At 51.3% G+C, this 20,559-nt stretch overlaps 2 protein-coding genes across 8 annotated transcripts in view; one reads left to right on the top strand and one right to left on the bottom strand.

The window, feature by feature from the left end:
* Positions 1–10,567, bottom strand: part of TGFBRAP1 (transforming growth factor beta receptor associated protein 1) — a 33,886-nt gene extending 23,319 nt beyond the window's left edge. Inside the window, exons 1-2 of one of the 4 annotated variants that reach the window (XM_074354697.1) lie at positions 10,423–10,567; positions 10,041–10,098 (exon numbers count right to left, since the gene is read on the bottom strand). In XM_074354697.1, the coding sequence (XP_074210798.1) occupies positions 10,041–10,054 (14 nt within the window). In that variant the 5' untranslated portion in view covers positions 10,055–10,098; positions 10,423–10,567. Of the gene's footprint in view, positions 1–5,388; positions 5,528–9,120; positions 9,400–10,040 lie in introns of those variants that run through there. The other 3 variants (XM_074354699.1, XR_012503060.1, XM_074354698.1) reach the window with 3 other exon arrangements.
* A 145-nt stretch (positions 10,568–10,712) lies between these two features.
* Positions 10,713–19,341, top strand: C28H2orf49 (chromosome 28 C2orf49 homolog). 4 transcript variants are annotated; one of them, XM_074354701.1, is made up of 4 exons: positions 10,713–10,978; positions 12,844–13,010; positions 14,375–14,753; positions 16,617–19,341. In XM_074354701.1, the coding sequence occupies exons 1-4, from the start codon at positions 10,880–10,882 to the stop codon at positions 16,788–16,790; spliced, it is 819 nt and encodes a 272-aa protein (XP_074210802.1). In that variant the 5' UTR covers positions 10,713–10,879; the 3' UTR covers positions 16,791–19,341. The 4 variants fall into 4 exon arrangements, with proteins under 4 accessions (XP_074210802.1, XP_074210804.1, XP_074210801.1 ...); XM_074354703.1 differs by having other exon boundaries at positions 16,612–19,341; XM_074354700.1 differs by having other exon boundaries at positions 14,369–14,753.
* Positions 19,342–20,559: the final 1,218 nt, after the last annotated feature.

Genomic DNA, 20,559 nt, shown 5'->3' with positions numbered 1-20,559 from the left:
AAACTTAGTTCACATCTGAAAGACGAATTTTTTTTTTAAATGGAGGTACCAGGGACTGAACCCAGGACCTCATGCGTGCTAAGCACGTGCTCTACCATGGAGCTATTAACCCCCTGCCCCTGAAATTTTTGTTGTTTAAACTGCAGTTGGCCTCTCCAGGGTGGAAAAGGAATCCCTCTTAACTCTTCAAGGTAAAATAACTGGGTAATTAGGGGCTGGGCCTGGGGAAGGGAGAGGAAGCACCCCTCTCAGGGGACAAGAGGACCACTGGCCCAGGCGCAGGGTGGACGGGCCAGCGACCGTCCCCAGCACGAGAGCCACTGGGATCCAGCGCAGTTTCCTCAGAGGCGCTCCTGCTGTCTGGGGGGACACGGAACACATTCCAACATTAAATTAAATTAAATGTCACTGTTGCCACTACGGCATCCTTGACAAAAACCTGTCCCTACAACCTGATGGCGAGAAAACGCCAGACCAACCCGAACTGAGGACCATCTATAAAACCCTGCCTCTCCTTGAGGGTGTCATGCTCATAAAAATCGAGGGAAGACAGGACTGTCACAGACCAGAGGCCATGCAGGCACAGCCCTGGATGCCACATGCGGGACTGAGTGAGAAGCAGGACAGTGGCACGTGGTGAAAAAACCCACCAGCAGAGACCCGGGGCCTTTGGTCAGTGGTGCTGATGCTACCGTGATGGTTCTGATCACTGTGCTGTGGTCACACGGAACCTAATCACAGGGGAGGCTGGGTGGGGGCCTTTGTGAGCTGCAGTATTAATGACTCTTCAGTAAGGCCATTGACCTCAAGACAGAAAGTTACAATAAAAAGTTAAATGTTATCACAGCTTATTGCTGTATTAACTCGCTTACGGTGACCAAAAAGAGAAAGCGGAGCTGGGAACCTCCTTTTCTAGCAGGAAGGGAGATGCTCAGAACTGTCTGAGTGTCAGCCCAGCCACCGAGGCGTACAAGACGGACCCTGGGAGGTCCCAGCTGGCTGACTCAGTGCCCCAGGAGCGACTTTATGGTCCTTCTTCATTGAGTTACTTTTGGAGGTGATTTTTCTCAATTTGAGCATCCTAGCTTAAAATTACAGGCATGAACAATACTACAAATTAAGTCTTTCCTCCTGAGAACGCATTTCAAGGAGGAGAGTTGGGGACTTCTGCCGATTTGAAGTATTTCCCATAGATGGGTTCAGGCTGCACTGGGATCAGAAGGAGCTGACTCCCTCCAGGCCCAGATCCGCCGCACACAGGAAGCCCCAGGAGCAGACAGGGGAGCCCTGGCCAGCGGGGGAGAGCCCAGGCCTCCCCGGTGCCCTCTGGAAGGGCCAGGCCCGGAGCGAACCTGGCCACTCGGCGAGCCCCGGGAGAGTGGGTGCAGGGCAGAGTATACCTCCACCCTGTTAACCTGGCATCCGGAGCTCCGGTGGCTTGGTCCCCTGCTTAAGATCTCGGGCAAGTCATTTAGAGCCTCTGGGCCTGTCTGCTCCTTGTAAACAGGAATCCAGGCGGATGACACGCTTCCTCTGTTATCCTCTGGCTCCTCTGGAGGACAGGGTGGTGCTAACACAACCCCAGGGAAACCACGGATCCTGGAAGGCTCCTCCCGTGCCAGGATCCCTGTCAAGGGTTCTCATTTTCTGGGGAAACGGAGCTCTGGACAGGCTCAAGGACCATGGACAGCGCGAGTCCAGCCAGGCCCTTAACTGCGGAGCCCACTGCCTGCCCAGGGGTCAGGCTGCTCCAGGTATGGATGAAGGATGGATGCAACTGACTGTGGCCCTGACACGGCCGCCTCTGAGAGCCTATGCAACTGACTGTGGCCCTGACACGGCCTCTCTGAGAGCCCCTGGGCCCTGGCTGTGGTGGGATGCTTCGCTCTGAGGGGTGGATATCATTGTGGACACGCAGAGACCTTGGGTGGCCTGCTCAGGGTTACGCAGACGCAAGGTGAGGAAATGGGGACCTGACCTCAACTTCTGTTTCTGAACCATGTTCTTTCCACTCCATCGACATGAGGGGACAAGTGTGATTTAAGATCCCTGATGAGAATCAAACAGCTCCAAACATGGGAGCCCTGCGGTGTGACGCCCACAGGCGAGGTCCTCCTGCAGCTCCTCCCGAGCGGCCCTGGTCACCAGCAGGGCCCCACTTTCCATCCTGAATCTAGACAAGGACGCCTGGTACCCAAACTCGTCCTGCCTCATTAGGTTTCTCTGCTGCCAAAATGCCTTACCCCTCCCCTCGCCCCACAGACAACTTCTGCCACAAATGAACGCTTTCTTCTCACGGAGCACAGCGTCAGCCCTGCCTCGCTGAACTTCAGCTAGAGAGTGACATGTCTACATGCGTCTCCCCTAACCCGGCCATCTTACCAAAGCAGGCAGCAAGTTATGTGACATCCGTGGCCCCCTAGCCCGGGCAACCCCTGCTCTCCTCCAAGTCCTCACAGCCATCTGCTCGACAACTCAACCTGGAACTCAGCCAGGAAGCAACCACACACTCACTGACTTGTACCAAGGACAGCTCTCCCCTCTTTTGCAAGTTAAGACACTGCTGGACAACCATTTCATGTCATCTTCTGCACTCACGTGACAGACATCATAAGACTAGTTCCATCACACAAACCTGTTTTGACGACCTGAAAGAGTATCTTACAAAAGAAGGAAACGATACATAGCTATACTGTCATCTGGATCTTAGCACACACCTGTGGGTAACTGTTCAGAGCTGGTACCCTTTTCTTGGGCGCTACTAATCAGAACTATTTAAATACACATGTATGTACTTGTACACACATACACACATTTACACACAGCACATGTATACATGCACCACATACATGCACACGGTGTATGTGTGTTGCTCTGTACATATTACACACATCCGATAATAACAACATTAGCAGTTCTAACAGAAGCCAGGATTCGGGAAGGGCAGGGGAGGTGGGCAGGGAGGAGAGGGGCGCATGCATCCCCAGGGCATTTCCTTTGTAACGTCTTCCTCAACACTGGGCCCTCAAACAGCCATAAGAATTATTGAGGGCAGACTCGATGCTAGGCAATTGTCCTCTTTTGCATCCGTTATTTTTCTCAAATCTTTAATTCACCCAACAGCAGCTACTTGACTATCCAGAAGACCTGGATCTCAAATCACCTGCAGGAGTTCACAGCACGCTCATGGCCGCTCCTGCTCTCCTGCACGAAGCACTCCAGCTCAGCTGGGGCGCCCCAAATTAACTTGTGACTTCTAGGCTCAGTAGTACAGTATTTTTTTTAAATAAAGACAAGTCAGGGTGGCCACAGAGGAGATGAGCTGTAAAGTCTGGGCCAAATTACTGGGCAGTATCCAAACACCTGGCTGCCACAAATAATCACTTTAATGTATTTCTAATGGGGACTGGATTCGGACCAAGATGAAGATGTTTAACCCATTAAATAAAACTTCCTAGAGTTTTCTTTAAGGATCACAAATTTTTAATATCGGCATGAAGGAATAAGCCAAAATAATGACTTTTCTTTTCTTTCTTTTTTTTTTTTTCTGAACAGAAATGCAGCTGCAAATCAAGCCTGAAAAATGTAGCTTTTTTTTTTTTTTTTAATGGAGGTAGCAGGGATTGAACCCAGGACCTCAGGGATGCTAAGCACGTGCTCTACCACTGAGATAGACCCACCCCACAGACTGAGCATTTTTTAAACAGTGAGCTAGGAGCTTTCAAAGCCTGTCAGCGAGGGCTGCCTGGGGGCAGATGGGCCCCCGCACATCCCTGTTGCTTGAGGTCTAGGCAAAGGTGGAGGTGTCCTGGGAGCCCACAGTGGTGGACAGGCAGCCCCCGACTCCAGGCCCAGGGGACTGCCGCCCACCACCTGAGTGGAAGAGAAAAGGCAGAGTGCATACCTGCAGGTGAGGGCAACTACCACACCTCTCCCGCTGTGTCTCCATAAAATGCAGACAGAGATGCGCACAGCCTTGGAGCTCAGAACCCGCGAGGCGGCTAACGTCAGAGGACAGCGCTCACCGGGCTATCAGTGACTCGGAGCACTAGACCCCTGCCTTCACGGCTGAGAGAGCTACAGCCAGCCCTGCATCCTCAGTGTATTTATTAACGATCATTCATCAAGCGCCTGTGAAGTCCCAGCCCTGCACCAGGTGCACATTTTCTTAAAGGGACGCATCTATCTTTTCTCGTATTTTCCCCTCTTTTGATTGAGGAAATTGAGACGCAGAGCGTCCAGCAAACTGCCCACAGCTCACAGCTAGAAAGGGGCCGGGTCAGGGTCTGAACCCACAGCTCCATGCTCACCCACACCACCAGCACGGAGCAGCACAGAGGAACCGGGCCTGGGAAGGCAAAGGATAGACACCTTCGGGGGTTCCAGAATGCACTGTTTCTAGGGCCACACGCCAGATGCCGCTTCAGTGACCGTTGAGCTGCGTGGCTGGCAGAAATGGAGGAAAAAAGAAAAGGAAGCAGCTGGCCAGATGTTCCTTCCTATCGGACCACAGGGCTGGAGTTTCTCGCTGAGCAACAGAGAAAGGTGGCCAGAGGAGGGGCTGGCAGATACGGCAGGGCCCCAGTCCTGGGTTCTGAGCCCGGGCTGACCAGCTCCCGCTGCAGAGACGCCCCTCACACAGCTCCCAGTGCCCTCCCCTGCCCTAGTGCCACTACCTGCCCTCTGCCAGCACCTGGGCCAGGACTAACCCTGATCCCACAGGTGCTGACCCAGGCACCGACCCAGTCCATTTGCAATAAGAAGCACTGGGTGAACCCCCACTTCCAGCAGCCAGGTAGGGCCTGGGGGGCTTTGGGAGAGTCACCCAACAGCCCCCGGCAGAAGCAATGACAGGTGCGCACAACGGCAGACTACAGCCTCGGTCTTTAAATCATCCCTTTAACACTCGGGAGGCAGGTGGAATACCCAACTTCCACCCGCACCTCCATGCCAGAGGAGACAGCTGTCCGCCGCCCCCTGGGCTGAGGACAGGGGCGCGCTCTTCCCTGCTTCCGTCACACCCTGCCCAGTCTCCCAGCTCAGGCCAGATATTCAGGCCCGAAAGTGACCCGGAATCGGCTCTTCAATCCCGAGAGCTCTAGGAAACGTCGATCACAGCGATAAAACCGGTCCGCACACGGGTGGAGGGGCGAGGGGCCCCGGGGTGCCGTCCTTCTGAGCTCCTCCCCGAGAACACTAAACGCCCAGCCCAGTGGGGACGAGGTCCCCGGTCTCCCCTGCCCCAAACACACGCGCGCCGCGCCCCCGCCGGGCCTCCGGGCGCTGTCCCTGCCTCGTCGCCCCGCGCACCTGCCCGCGCACCTGCCCGCGCACCTGCCCGCAGGCCGCCGCCCTCCGGCCCCTTCCGCGCTCCCAGCCCGCACTCACCGGCCCGCGCTCCGGCCGCTCCGGGCCCGGCGCTCCGGGCCGCGCGCTCCTGGGCCCCGGCCCCAGCTCCGGCCCGGCCCCGCCGCTTCCCGTCACGTGGGCGGCCGAGGGCGGGAGCGCCGGGCCCCGTCCGGCCTGCGGCCCCGCGTCGTTTAGAGACCCCGCCCTGGGCTGGCCAGCCCGGGGCGCTCCTCCGGCCGCACGGCCCGATCTGCGGGGGCCTGGCGCTCCCGCCCGGGGCGATCCGGCCGCGCGCTCGCTGCAAGCCTGCCCGGCGCGCGCTGGGGTCGGTCACGCGGCCGGGGGGCCCCCGCGGGCCGTGCCTTCTGCTCCCCGCCCGCTTCCAGCACCGCGGCCGCGCTGGGCAGTGCCGGCGCTCGGGAAGCTCGGCCCAACCAGCGAGTAAACGAGGCCCCGCGTCCATCAGGCCTGGGAAGGGCTGGACCGCGCTGCCGCCTGACACAGTCGGACAAGGAGCTGACAGCTGGTGGCCCCTGAGGAGCTGAGATGTCCGGCCACCCCGCCCCCTGGGCCCACAGCGGCCCAGGATCCGGGGGTCCTTTCTGAAGCGCCGAGGCCTGGCACTGCTTTACCCCTTCTAGGAAAGAAAACCCGTGGGTAGCTATTCCCCTGGATCAAGCCGCAGCGAAAAGTCCTAGTCAGGGTGAATCCATGAGCCTCGCTTCAATACAGTCAAAACCCAAAAGCTCCCTCCAGAGCTGTCAGAGCTCGATTATTAGCACATAAAAAGCCTATTTTTCCCAATGATTTTCCCTGACTTTGGAACCCACCTGTGGCCTCAGGGTTCCCCCTGCACCTGGGGCTTACAAAACAAAGATGACATCCCACACCCGGAGGCAGATACCAGAGTCTACTCTGTGGGCTTCTGTCTCAAAGACAGAAAAAGAAATGACCCCCCAAAAAAGCTGAATGAAGGAATTTACTCTTTCGTGGCCTGTCTTTTACCCACTTCCCTTCTGAGTTCATGGCCACACACGTGCCCCAGCCCCAGATGGTGCATCAGCTCTGACCCAGTAGGACCTGTGCCCCTTGCCCAGCCTCTGGGCAGGGAACGGGGTTCCTGAGTGTAGAGCTACCTGTGCTTCAGGGGCCTGCGACTAAGGTCTAAGGAGGCTGGCAGCCAAGGGAGCCAGGGAGCTGAGGACCTCGGGGTAAATTCAGCCCCGTCTCCCCACTTGTCCAGGCCCCGGAGAATACGTGACTGGCCGTCAGGTCATCACTGGCCAGCTGGGCCTAGGATCCACTCTGCACTTTTTACCATGCCCCGGCGTGAGATTAGCTGCAAAGCTAACACCTAGTGACTGTTGGACACCGGGCTGAGCGCCGTACAGCGGTAATCTCACTTAAACCTTGCTGTAGCCTTACAAAGTAGGCACCACTAATTCCCCCACGTGTACCCAGGCGAACAGAGTCAAGAAGGGAAAGACTTCTGCCAAATTCCACGGTAGTAAGAACAGAGCAGTGATAAGAACCCAGAGCCCAACAACTCCGTAAAATGTTTCACGTATAACGTTAAGTTCTATTGATCACATGGTTCATGACCACGTTTGAGTTCTGCTTTAAAAATCTAGGCGTGAAAATGTGTTAACCAAAAAGGGGAGTGACAGGAGATCATTCAGAAATAACTATTTCCTTTCTGAAAGGATTTGCCGTGAGATTCTTAAAATGGCAAACCCCACCTGTGCATGTTATTCCATCTACAAACATTTCTCTTGCTGACCCTTCTGGGGTGTCTATTTCACACATGGCAGGACCCTCCACGTTATTCTGTAAACATGCAAAGATCAGCAGCAGGCTGCTTCTAAGTTCCTCGTTGTTTCAATTGGCTGCATTTAGGAATTATCAGTCATGTTTTTCAAAGGAATTATTAGTTAACTTTATTTATTAATATTTGTTAAAATATCCCATGGGCCCATACTAATCCTGTTAAGAGTATTTTACAGAATATGGAAAAAGTGTGTTCTAATAGACTAATGAGGATTAAGAGCTGAACAGATACAACAGAACACTTTAATAGTTGCCACCTTAAAACTTAACATCCTCACACTTACACTGGGTTCCTCACTTCCTTGGTGGCTCTAAGCCCCCGAGGGCAACAAGTGTGTCCCTCAGGTTCTTGCTGTCTGTCTGCAAATAGGAGGCACTCAACTACTTTTTAAAATTTCTGATGCTCAATAAACTAGCTCATCTTTAAAAGAAGCTTTTAATGCAAAGATTCTGTTACTTGAATTTATAAGCTCTTTTATTTAGAGTACACATTTGGCACATCTGGGTACCATTTTACAAGATAAGGTTAAGCAAAGAAAGGTTACATTTGGTTTTTTTTTTCTTTTAAAGCAGACACATCTTATTACGTGCCATGTTTTAAAAGCTTTTATGAAGATTAGCTCATTTAATAATACATACACGTATATTCATATACTTGTAATCTAGAGTCAGTTCAATAAGCTTTTGGAACTGTTATTCAAATCAACCACTTCTTGGGCAGCTCCATGTACCAGGTACCAGGGCAGAGGCTGCTTGAGATTCTGAAATGCGGAAAACACAGCCCCTGCCTTCAAGCAGCTTAATTTAGTGCGGTAGTTTAGAAAGCATGTTCCAAAATCAACAGTGTCAACATCACCTTAAAACTTGTTCGAAATGCAAATTCCTGTGTCCCCACTTCAAACCTCCTAAGTCAGAAACTTGGGTTGTGGGGCCCAGTAAACTATTTTTGCAAGCTCTCCAGGTAATTCTAATGCTCACACAATTTTGAGAACCAGTGATTTAATAAGATATGTGGAAAACATACCCACCTTATCAGACGTGTCTGAGGATCAGGAAAGGCTTACTCACATCCAGTGAGCACACACTTCCTATTCTTATACTATGTGCCAGGTGTGGCGCTACGTGCTGAGAACCCGAAGATGAAAGAGACACTGTTTCAAGGAGTCCATCACAGAGTTGAGCTCTGAGATGGGTTCCACAAGAAAGCCAGTATTTTAAGTACATAAATGCATCTTCAGTATGATCTGATTGTAAAAAGAATGAGAAATGACAATAACAAAAAATACTATCATGGTACTGAAGGTAATTATTTGAAACTCAAAGCAGAACTGTAGTTTTAAATAGCTAAAAACACGGGTCCAAAATGTGAAGTGTTTTCTAAATTATTATATTCACTTTGAAGCTCCTTAATTTCATTTATGCTCAGATGTACTGTTGACAATATATCGGATAAAATATTCAGAACATAAATATCTTAAACATTACACCACCAACTAGGAGAATCAACACCCAAGTTCTCAGTATAAATTTTGTTCATGATTCTCTCATTCAAGACACTGACTGAGGCACTAAGTGCAAGCTTGGGGCATGCTAGGGACCAGCTGGGAGGTTCAAAGGAAGTGTACGGACCCTGTCCTAGAGGAACTCATAACCTAGTGAGGTGATGATGCCAGGTAGGGCAGTTTTTGTTGGTTTCCCTCAGCTTTGACTTGTCAACTACAGGCACCAAATCAAAGTGTTAATAAAAACCTCATGATCTTTGAGTGAAAGGAAAATTCGCATCATTAAACATAAACATTTATGGTTACTATATAACACTCACAGGTAATACCGTAGCAGGAAAAAAGTTTAATCTACAAACTCAAATGTGTAACAGAATTTTTTTCTGTAACTGAACTTTATTCTACTTTAGCCCCCACTCCGCTACAGTGACAATAATCTTACCAGTGGAGGCCAGCCCCTTTCCTCAGGGCTGTGCTTAGATTAGGGAACTTCTGAAGTCCCAAGATGAGGAGAAGCAGGAGACATCAGATCCTTACATTACTGGCCCCCACACAAAATCTGAGATGTTCTTTGTCCACTTTGGTGTTTGGTTTTCAGTCTTTTGGTTTCCGTGCTGACAAGCCTGGCCCCTCCGATTACTGCCTGGCTTGAGGGTCAGGGATGTCTGTGTCTTTCTTGTCCTTCCATGTTGCAGGAGTCTCTGTGAGGTGGCCTCTCTACCTAGACGTATTTGAAAGATCACCTCAGAACTGGTTAGAAATGCAAATTCTCCCCCACCCTACTTCCTACTTGGAAACTCTGATTAAAATAGTCAGCATTAGGAGTTTGGGATTAACATACACACTATTGTATATAAAACAGATAAATAACAAAGATCTACTATATAGCACAGGGAACTATAGTCAATATCTTGTAATAATCTATATTGGAAAAGAAACTGAGTAAGTAAATATATGCATATGTACAACTGAATCACTTTGCTGTACACCTGAAACACAACGTTGTAAATCAACCACACTTCAATAAAAATAAAAATTTTAAAAACCCGCACACACAGTCAGCAGACCGCATATTCTCTGAGGCTCCACTCTCCAAGGCACTGCCTGGGAAGGAGTGAGGGTAGGCGTTACCGAAATCATAGTCTCTCCTTCCCCTGGAGTGGGGAGGGCTGTCAGAACCTTATTCTATTCCATCCTCTCTGACTCTTTGATTTTTTTCTTCTGCCCAGGGGACACTGCCTCTACCCTGAGATTTTGCTTCAGCGGCACCAAGAATTATCTACATGGATTTAGTTTTAAGCAGGGAACTGATTTTAGTTTTAAACTGGGAAATACTGAGTTGGTGGGGAGTACAGATCTTACCTGCCGCAAAACATTTTTGGTGATGAAGAGCTTGAGGCGTCATGTTAGGTGACTGGTCCTGGAAACCACAGGGAGAAGGAACACAGCAAGGACGGGGAGCCACGTTTCCAGGCTCTGATGAGCTCTTCCCCCCGCCCCCCCATCTTGCCACCTCTCTCCCTGGAGGACCATCAACAGCTACCGCAAACCCCCAGATACTGGCAGCAGGGGGGCCGCCCCCTGCTTGGGCTCCCATCTCGAAGCACTGGGAGGGGCGCTGTCATCTTCCTGTCGCAGGTGCGGAACCCGAACGAGAGAGCGGCCGTGTCGCCGGCTCCTCGGCTGGCCGCTATCTCCCTACGTGAGCAGGTTCACTCGGAGTCTTATTTCAGGGAACACACACCTTAGGGCCTACTACGTGCGAGGCGCCGGGGCGTCAGGGAGTCAGAGGATTAGGAAATAAGCCATAAAACGCTCAAAAGAAAAAACCAAGAAGCTCCCAGACGCGACAAGCGATATATTTGAGGTAACGTATCTCGGCCTCCCACACCTCCTTCCCGCGAGACAGTCCTGGGACTCCCATTGGTCTCTGCCCCTGACGTCACAGGAGGCGCGACCAGGCGCAACCAATCGTGGCCAGCTCGGTGGACGTCGCCTTTCCCTCTCTTCCTGCCTGACTTGAAACGCCAATCCGGTCTTCGGCACACAGCCCTTTTACCTGTTTCGCTCCCGGGGTGCTCCCCGGCGTGTGGCGCACCTGAGTGACGACACACCCGGGACCCCGCCCGGCGCGCGTCACTTCCGGGACGCTTCCTCGCGGGGCCTTGTGGGTAGCTGGCCGGGGTCTCCTGGCGACGACGATGGCGGGGGATGTGGCGGGCCGCGGCTGCGCGGATTCGGAGCTCCTGCTGCACCCGGAGCTGCTGTCCCAGGAGTTCCTTCTCCTCACCCTGGAGCAGGTGCGGCGCGCGGGGACGACGGGCCTGCTCGGCGGAGGTGCTTGGACTTGAGCTCGCCCGGGTGATCGGCGGCGGCGCCGGACACGCCCGCTGCCAAGCGCGCGGGGACCGGCCGGGCCGCCCCACGCCGCCGATCAGCCAGGAAGGACGCGTCCTTAGACGGTCAGGAGCTGCTGGGGCCCTGACGGCTCGGGCAGGGGCGTCCCTGGCGACCCCCGCGGCCTGGCTGTGAGCACGGGCCTGCGGAGGAGAGGGGCCAGGGAGGGTCGTGCGGTAGGAATGAAGGGGGAGGCCTCGGAGAAGCCTCCCGTCCTCCGCCCTCACCGCATTCAAGGAGGGGAAGCTGAACCCCGGAGCGGCGAGGTGACTACCTGAGGCCTCACCGTCGAGGGGGGTGCAGCAGGACAGCTTGGGGTTCCAGGCCCTCCATGCAGCGTCTGCTCGTTTTCAGCCGATGTGGCTTCTGACAGCAGACGGAAAATGCGACCAAGAACAGCGATAAGTGCTGTTTAAAGTGGTAGAGAATTACTGAACGCTTTTTGGGGCTTTTAGGTGGCATATTTTGTTGGTTTCCTTGTGTTTTCGCCTCAGTACTCTTTCTCTGATTTCCTCAAGCACCCCTCCCTCCAGTAGATTATTATAGGGAATGTTCCCTTTCTCACCTCTGGTTCTCAAACTTAAGTAAATCAGAATCATCCCAGGGCTTGTGAAAACAAGACTGCTGGGCTCCATCCCCAAAGTTTTGGAGTGTGGCCTGAAAGTTGCCATTTTTAACAAGTTCTTGCTGCTAGCCTGGAAACCACAGTTTGAGAGCCACTGTCCTGGAGCAGTGCTTCCCAAACTAACGTGCCTGTGGATTCTCCAGGATTGTTGTCCAAGAGGACCCCCGGGGCTTCCCCATACCTCTGAGTGAGTACAGGGTGAAAATTGATAACAAAGAATGGTCCAGTATCAGAAACAAAACAAGTTTGTGCTTTTAAATTCTGAAGAATAAAAAGAACAGGGTTAAGTTTATCATAGGACGCGGATTTGATTTGCTTATGTTGTACTGAACGTAAATGTTTCCAACCTTCCTGAATTGCTTTTGAGCCCATGATGTCATTTCCAGCCTTATTTTCCTTCCCAAATCCAAATTATGTCTGTGACTGCTCCTGTGCCTTGTGCTATATGTCTTCTGTTACGTTGAGAACAAATTGGAAGATGAGGAGGAATGAAGTGTTGCAGAGAGGGGTGGTTGGGCAGGGCTGGAAGTTCCTTGAAAGAGCCGGCACAGATGTGAGGGGCTGCTTGTTCTGACCATGTGCTGCTGTCAGGACCGTCGTCAGTTCCCATCCACAGGGCTATTTGAAGTCTGGGTGGTTAACTTCAGTTTAAGAAGCACTGTTGGGGGAGGAAGGGGAATAGTGTACAGGGCGAGTCCCCAGCCCATTCACCTGGTCGCGGTGGCAGCACTGTAGGCAAGGTTTTCACAGAATGTAGTAATTGTCATCATTCGCTTTCTTTTATCTGGTCTCCCCAGACCCTCCCCCATTTTTATTTCCCTCCAAATCTTAAGATGACATTACTGGAGACAGTCTTTGTGCGCAGTGTGTGGGCTGAGCAGGATGGACAGCAGCCCTTGTCATACCGAGGACACGTGGCCTTGTCTTTAAGATGAGGCTGAACTGAGTGTGTGAAGAGCGCAGCCCCTTCACAGCGCTGCTCCTTGCCGTCTCCTGTAGGATCCTAGGCTCGTGTCCAGCACTGAGAGTGCTCTATGCTGCTTGTCTCAGTAGTAGTATTTGTTACCCTGTTAGGTGGGTCGTGAGTTCGTTACTAAAATGAAGGATGCTGTTTTGAAATTACTTTTGTTTCCTTTTCCACAGAAGAACATAGCTGTTGAAAATGACGTGAGAGTAAACAAAGACAGCCTTACTGATCTTTACGTTCAGCACGCGATACCACTGCCTCGGAGAGATCTGCCAAAGAACAGATGGGGGAAAATGATGGAAAAGAAAAGGGAACAACATGAGACAAAAAATGAGACTAAAAGGTACTTTTTGGTGGTTCTGATTATCATGTTACATGACTGAACAGTTTTGCTTTCCTTTTTTCCCAGGTAAATGTAGGTAAAAATACTGATTTACTCAGCCGCAATTTCCTGAGCACCAGGCACTGTGCTTACAGCAGGAGTAAGACTGACAATTCCCTGCTTATGTTTTGATTGGGGGAAACATAATTAAAAAGTAAACTACATAGTACGTTACCTTATGATCAGTGCTAAGGAGACAAGTGACACAGGGAGAGGGGTTACAGTTTTAGGTGAAGTGGCCGGGACCACCTCCCTGAGAAAGGACACTTCAGCCAGACCTGAGGCAGGAGGGGGTGAGCTGGCCCTCCTGGCGGAACACGGGCGCCCAGGCAGGAGCGCGTCCACACGGTCCACCAGGAACAGCAAAGAGGCCGCCAGGGCCTAGCGAGAGAATCAAGGGAGGGTCTGGGAGGATGTGGCCTGGAGTGAGTGCAGAGGATTGTCCGTCTTGTAAGAACCCTGGCATGGTGCTGAGACAAGAGGCCACTGGAGGATTTTAAGCAGAGTGATGACACTGTGGCTGCTGTACTGAGAAGTGGTTTGAGGTTGGGAAACCACTTGGGAGGCTGAGCTATAACCCAGGCGGTTGACGGAGGTGACTAACTGAGGTAGTGGACTTGGTAAGCAGTGGGTGGCACATGTTTTGGAGGTAGAATCAACAGAGTTTACTGAATTGTGAGAAAAAAAGTAGGGTCAGGCAAGACTCTGAGGTCTTTGAACAAAACAGAATTGAAGACAAAGTCATACAGTTTCCGGTACACTGTTTAAAAGTTTTAAATTTCAGGAAATTTCAAAATTAAAATTACACAGATGTTACAGTTACAGTTAGTTTAGAAAATGCCTTGGCTTTAAAGGCCTTTAATGAATGGAATGGAGTGTCCTGTCTCATTGTCTGCAGACTGCTGCTACAGTAGTTTGGTATAGTTTCATAGTTTGTTACCTTCTCTAAGTAATCACTGATACATCAGGATAACCCTATCAATAAATGGTGATTTTTAAAAATTAAAACTTTTTAATTACTAGGAAATCATGTTTTAAGTTTTGGGGTTAGTTGGTGGATTGATGTTTTAAAAGTACCTGCATCTTATGTATACATGAAAGCTAATTTTAAATTTCTTGTAAATAAATATTTTAAACTTCAGAGCACTAGACAAGTATCATTTCATTTAGGGTAAACACAGAAAATTTTATTTCCAGTGGTCCTACTTACAGTGGCTGAGTCTCACCAGGAAGTCTGTTCTGGTCATTGTTTTAGCTTTTGAGTTCCAGGGGACTGGTTTACCACCCAGACGGTATTTTTCAGGAACACATCTCTTCAGTTTCAGGAGTGGCACCGTCGATGGTCTACGAAAGAGAGCCCTTGTCATGCTTGAGGGAAGCTCCACGAGCGCGAGCATCAAGGTGAGGAGGACGGAGGACACGGACAGCGGCCGGCCCAGGCCCCCGCCACCGGCACGTGCCCCCAGCAGTGCCTTTCGGAAATTGTCAGATTCCTCTGCAAGTGTTTCACCCCTAATTTTGTCTTCCAATTTGCCTACGAACAATAAGACGGAACACAATAATAATGACACTAAGCAGAACCATGACTTAACGCATAGGAAAAGCCCTCCGGGGCCCGTGAAGTCGCCACCTTTGTCGCCCGTTGGAACGACCCCGGTGAAGTTAAAGCGAGCAGCTGCCCCTCGGGAGGATGCTGAGGCCGCGGTGAGTGTCGGGTTTCCATGCCAACGGGAGATGTGTTGGCGGAGGCCCGTCGGTCCGCTCTGCCTCACGCCGTTCTCGAAGCCTTCAATAATCTGTCTCTTATTTTTACCTCTCGTTTGTCATGTGACTGAGGCCCTGGAATTTAAAATCCATGATGATATGCTAATACTTTTTAAAGTGCACTCGGTTTATTTCTGCCTAGAGTGTGTAAAAAGAGAGTCTCTTAGGCACTTTTTCTCAGTTTTCCTCATCGAGATCCTTTATCTGTCTTGGAGCTGAAAGGAATATTCCTTTGTTAGTGAGGCTCAGAATGCTAACTGAGGTGTCCAGGGTCACCCGTGGATTAAGTCGTGTTTTACAGCTTGACCTTGAGTCTGTCTGTTTGGCACTCCCTTCCAAGCCACACCGGGGTCTTCAGCATGCGCCCCTCACCACCTGGGAGGACGGGGCGGCTCTGCAGGTGCGGCCCTCTCGTGCGCCCACAGACTTCAGCGCTCAGCTCTCTCACGCAGACCCGTGTGGGTCCACGGTTCGCTTTGATGATGAGATTGTGTGTATGTGTTCAATCTTTCCCTGGGTTTCTCAGAGAAGTGTTTCTCTTTTAAACGCCCGGCAGTTTTATAGCTTTTATTCCTTGTCTTAGTTTGTTCAGGCTGGTATAACAGAAAATTCCGTTGACTGGATGGCTCAAACAGTATACATTTATTTCCTACAGTTCTGGAGGCCAGAAGCCCAAAACCAAGGCCCCGGCAGAGTCAGGGTCTGGTAAGGCCCACTTCCTGGGTCACGGTCCCCTGCTTCTCACTGTGTGCTCGCGTGGTAGGGGGTGCGGGGCGCTCTTGGGGTCCCTCATGAGGGCAGTAATCCCCGTCATGAGGCTCCACCCTCACGACCTGATCGCCTCCCAAGGGCCCCACCTCCAGACACCATCACTTCAGGGGTTAGGTTTCAGCGTAAGAGTCTGAGGGGACACGGACCCTCTGCCCGTGCGCTCTAGTATCTTCAAGTTGTGTGTCAGAGGAATTGCAACTCAGAGTGGTTCAGACACTCAAAACAGCAGCCCCTGTGTGTGTGGCCCGCCCAGGGCCCTCAGCAGCTCCGTGACTCCTTTCGCCACCGTCACAAGTGGGCACAGTCATCACTCCCACCTCACGGGTGCAGGAGCAGCAGCTTAGCTGTTGAAATAAACTCACGCGGGTTCCATGGTTAGCAGCAGCCAGTCTGCAGTTGAGTGCGGGCCTGTCTGACCCCGAGCGCAGCCTTATTGTGACACTGGTCCAGCATCGTCACGGTTGTGGGAGCAGGAGGGGGCCGGGAGCCGGCCAGACCTCCAGTATTGCTGGAAGTGAGTTTCCATGATTTTTTTCTTTTCCAGTCTCTTTAAAACATATTTTTCTACTTAGAAAATTACTACTCTTTCAGAGGTGTGGGTTTTTTTCCTTTTAAGTCTTGTATTAAGGTCTCAGGTTGTGAGTTGGGGGAGAAGAGAGCTCGGCAGGGAGGGAGTGGTCAGTGGTTCTCAACTCTGATTGTACCTTAGCTCACCTGGGGGGGCTTCCAGAAAACCCAAACAGAGGTCAGAGCCCCTCAGCCACCTGCAGTGGGTGCTGACTGGGCTGGCCCTGGGAGAAGGCCCCGGCCAGGGCATGATCATCAGCGCCCAGCCCTGGGTGAGTCCGCTGTGTAGACATCTGGGAACCAGAGCTGGAAAAGGGAGTGGGGCTGGGCCCCTTTTCCTCTCTCCGGGAGCTGCCCCACCAGGTGCAGAGTGGCCAGCCTTGGTGACTTAAAATGTTCACTTCGGGCATCCTCTGACGTTTCTGCAAGGCTAAGCTGATTTCTGTTCATGTCTTTTCAGAATAGCCTGAAGCCCCCAGAAGCAAAGAGGAAGATACAGCACGTTACGTGGCCATGAGCGGAAGTTTCCAAAAATGTAAATATAACTGTAACTGTAGTTTTTCACACAAGTTCACATATATTGACAGTATTTACAGAGATCTTGATTATTGTGGAATTTTCTTAAGAGGTTTAAATTAGGTTCAAAAAATAAAGTCCTTTCCTTTCTCTTTCTCCCTCCCTTCCTTCCTTTAAAAGAAAAAATTCTTGCCTTTCATGCCTTGATTAGGAAAAAATTTCTTTTTAAACAATCAGTTTAGTAGAAATCATTTATTTGACTCCAGTCTAATAATTAGCTGCTAGTCTGGTATAAAGCATTCAGTGAATTCTAGGAATTATTTTCATTAGTCTGTTTTGGTCTTTGGGGAAATTTGAGATTTTTTTAAAAATCAAATCTTTTAGAAGCTTTCTTTCGTTTCCCATGCAAAAGAAATAAGAGTTCATCGCAATATTTTAATAAATCCTGCCAAGCCCATCCTCGAGGCTCACCACAGGAAGCGTGCTTGTAGTGCTGCCAGTCGCCCAGGCAGGACTGGCAGGCAGCGCTGCTGTCCTCGAAGTGCTCCCGTCCTTCTTTCCAGAAAAATCCAAAGGGGTCATCAGTGCCTGCCATTGCTCCTTCTGTCCAGTCATAACAGAGGTGGCTTGTTGAGAGTAGACCGGCCCCCACACGGTCCTGCCCTGCCCGCGCCCCCTGCGCGTCTGGGAGCTCCCTCAGCTCCTGGAAGCGTAACCTTTTCAGAGTGAAGCTGTCCTTAAAGTCTCCAGGTGAAGCAGTCACGTTAGAGGTGGTCCCTGATGGCAGGGAGGTCACAGCAGAGGAACGGGGGTAGAATTCTGGGACGGGAGAGTCCAGGAATCCTGGCGGGGAGGGGACTCGGCGAAGAGGGGGTGCTGAGTCAGATCCCCGCGGCCAGACGGGCTTCCGGCACTGTCACACGAGGAGGTGTCGTTTGTGTCATGTGCCGTCACCCCCTTGGGCAATGAGAGTTGGGGGAGTAGGGTCTTTGTGTTCACGGGTTCCGTGCCCACCTTTCTGCCGGTGTTTGTAACCAAGGGCGGGGGCAGCGTGCATGCCTCCCTGTGTGGTTGCTCTTCTCATTGGGGTCTGGCTTCTAGGTACTTTTTACAGCAATTCATGCCTTTGATTTGTTAAAACAAGCTTCTTGGTTCAGCTATTGAATAGCCTTACAAAAAGTTAATTCAGCCTTGCAGGTAAGTACTGTACTAAAACTTTAACCCTGCAGTTTTTAGCTTCTCTGCCTTTATCCAGACTGTAAATCTGTACACCTAAGACAAAACTGACAGGCGCTAAGGCTGTGTAAACTGTTCATGTGATGGTGAAGTGGTAAACGTGTGGCTGTCTGCGGGGCTGGCGTTTGTAACATTTTTGAAGGACAGCCGTCATCCTGTACATACTGTGCACTGAAGAAGGTTGTAAAAGCGCAGGTTTTAGGGCAGAATGCCGAATTGTATTTTCTGTTCAGTTTTCTCTTCCATCTGCATTTCTCTCTTAGTTGAGAGAGTTAGCCATTTGACGGTTTTAAGTCAGTGGAAAATTATTTTTAGTTACTCAGTGAAATTAATTTTTAATTTGCGTATTTAACTTACAGAGTAGGTTGGTAATAACAGCTGTACTGTGTAACCTCGTTGCTTCAAATTGAAGTTTATCCTATGAACACTCAGTCAGTGCTCACGCAGCGCCTTCCCGAGCTATTCTGAGTGGGAAAAGCCTGTGTCGAGTGCTGTGTCACGAACTCCAGCGCCCGGGCACCGACCCGCCAGGGGCGTGGACACGGCTCCGCAGACGGTGGCATCTCGCGTGTCGCTTTGCAGGCTTTAGATTCCAGGCCTCGACCTGAGCAGCAAACACCCGGACGGCTCCTCGCCTGCTGATGTGGGCAGATCTGGTTGCTTGGACTCTCCTGGGGGCAGAGCGCGGGGGGCCATCGAGTCCCTTCCTCCCGTGGCCCGTGCTCTCCTTCCTCCCTGCCGCTCCCTCTTGTCCCCGGTTCCCCCTTTTCCTATCCCCTTTCCTGTGGTCTCACTCTCTGCTCCCCTCCTTCCTCCACTGTCTGCTCTGCAGACCCTCAGCCCCAGGCCTAGGTTTGCAGATTGTAATCCTTGGCCCGCTGGTTCCCTGGGGCTGGAGCCAGAACCACAGACGCGGCGGGTCTGCAGAAGCCCCGTAGCACCAGGGCGCTGGCCTGCCCCCGGGCTGTGCAGCGCCGCGCCTTCCCGGGCGGCCTGCTGCTCCGGGTGGCTGCCGGCACTGGGCAAGGCTGGTTCCCACGACTAGAAGCCCATCACGTTTCTGCTAGTATTAAAGTTCTTCACAGCTGTAATCATTGCTCGCAGCAGTGTTCTGGTTGACTTCAGTTTTGAGGGATGATTCTGAAACTGATCTAGAGACTCATTCAATAGCAACGACCTTTTAAAAACTTACATTAAGTAAAACTGCCAGTAGATTAAGTCATATGTGTGTCAGAGCTTCCTCTGCGTACTGCTGTGGAACTTCATCATTTTTAGAGGCTCCAAAATGGTCAATGTTTTCAAGTGTGCTCTTTTATTAAATGCTTGTGCAAGTTTTGTAACTCAGTACAGAAAGTTTAACCTTGTAATGTACATTTTTGTATGTAAAGGCTTTCAAGTAGCCTTATCCTTATTTAAATAAAATGAGTAAAATGCTGGAGTAGGTCTGTCATTCTTAAAAAATAAAATGGAAAACACTCTAATGCCTTGATGTCTTTTTATGAGTAGACTATATGGAAAGTGTTATTTATTCTTTATAGCACCACCTTCTGTACCTGGGTTGTTGGGGTCAGGCCTGATCCTGGCGGTCCAGCCACACCTGGCCCCTGCTGGAAGCGGTGGGTGCCCAGAGCCACCCCGTGTACGCGGGTCCTAATGGGCAGGGCTGCTCACTGAGTGCGCCTGCACTTCCAGACAGGGAGACCCGGGCCCCCCAGCCTTATCCTGGGTAAGCTTTCCTGACAAATAACTGACCAGATTTGGTTGAAGGATTATTTGTGTTTGGGGTGATCTTGAAAAAGTTAATTTTTTAATGGTATCTTCTTGTTGGAGACTGAAGCTCTGAATTAATTAACTTGGAAAAGCCTCAAGTAACTGTCTCCCTTGAACTTAACAAAGTAGATCTTTCACTTTTTTGTCTGGACAGGAAAGACAAAAAAAAAATCTCACTTCTATTTAGATCATTTTTGCTCAAGTGCTTGTTGCCGAGTGAAGTGTTCTGCACCGCCCGGCTTCTGAACTTGGTTGTCTCCCCCGTTGTGCAGAAAAGATGAAGATGAGAGTTAACAAGTTCCTGCTCTGTGAGAAGGGAGCGTGAGGACTGGAAGAACCTGGAACCAGGTGGCGGCCCAGTGAGGTGGGGGACGGGGGCGAGGAGAGGCCCCGGGAGGAGGGGAGACAGGGAGCCGCTCAGGAAAAGCATCCTGTGCGGCGGATTGTAAAGGGCTACGTGGTTTCTGTTGTCCCTCTGTCAAGAGGTGGAGTCTGCCCCCCACTGCCAGGTGGGGACCAGGAGTAACTTGCTTTGATCAAGCAGTATTTCTACTCTTGGATCCCAAGGAAGGAACCTGCTGGGGAAACGTGTCCCAGCCCCGCGCCAGCACTCACCCAGCCCGGCTCACCCAGGCAGCTGACTCAGAATCACGAGGGGCAGGGGGAGGGTTGTTGGAAGCCACTGAGTGCTGGGGTGCTTTGCTGCTGGCACTGGGTGACATGCCAGCCAAGGGCGGGGCCCGCAGACGTGAAGGCTCTCACAGCAGCAGGGCCCGGTCAGTGAAGGCGGCGGGAGGCTAGCATAGGATGGGACGGGGCAGGTGATGGAGTACTGAATGTGGAGGACTTTGGATTTGATTCTAAGAGGAATTGGAAGCTGTTAACT

Source organism: Camelus bactrianus, chromosome 28, assembly GCF_048773025.1.
Source record: "Camelus bactrianus isolate YW-2024 breed Bactrian camel chromosome 28, ASM4877302v1, whole genome shotgun sequence".
Taxonomy (NCBI): domain Eukaryota; kingdom Metazoa; phylum Chordata; class Mammalia; order Artiodactyla; family Camelidae; genus Camelus; species Camelus bactrianus.
This window is presented reverse-complemented; position numbering and strand designations above follow the sequence as displayed.

What these genes read in the sequence shown, in the direction of transcription:
- C28H2orf49 (XM_074354700.1), top strand. Translation starts at nt 10,880, where the DNA reads ATGGCGGGGGATGTGGCGGGCCGCGGCTGCGCGGATTCGGAGCTCCTG. An exon ending in ACAAAAAATGAGACTAAAAG is followed by an intron (nt 13,011 to 14,368) that starts GTACTTTTTGGT and finishes ACATCTCTTCAG; the next exon opens with TTTCAGGAGTGGCACCGTCG. An exon ending in GGGAGGATGCTGAGGCCGCG is followed by an intron (nt 14,754 to 16,616) that starts GTGAGTGTCGGG and finishes TTTTCAGAATAG; the next exon opens with CCTGAAGCCCCCAGAAGCAA.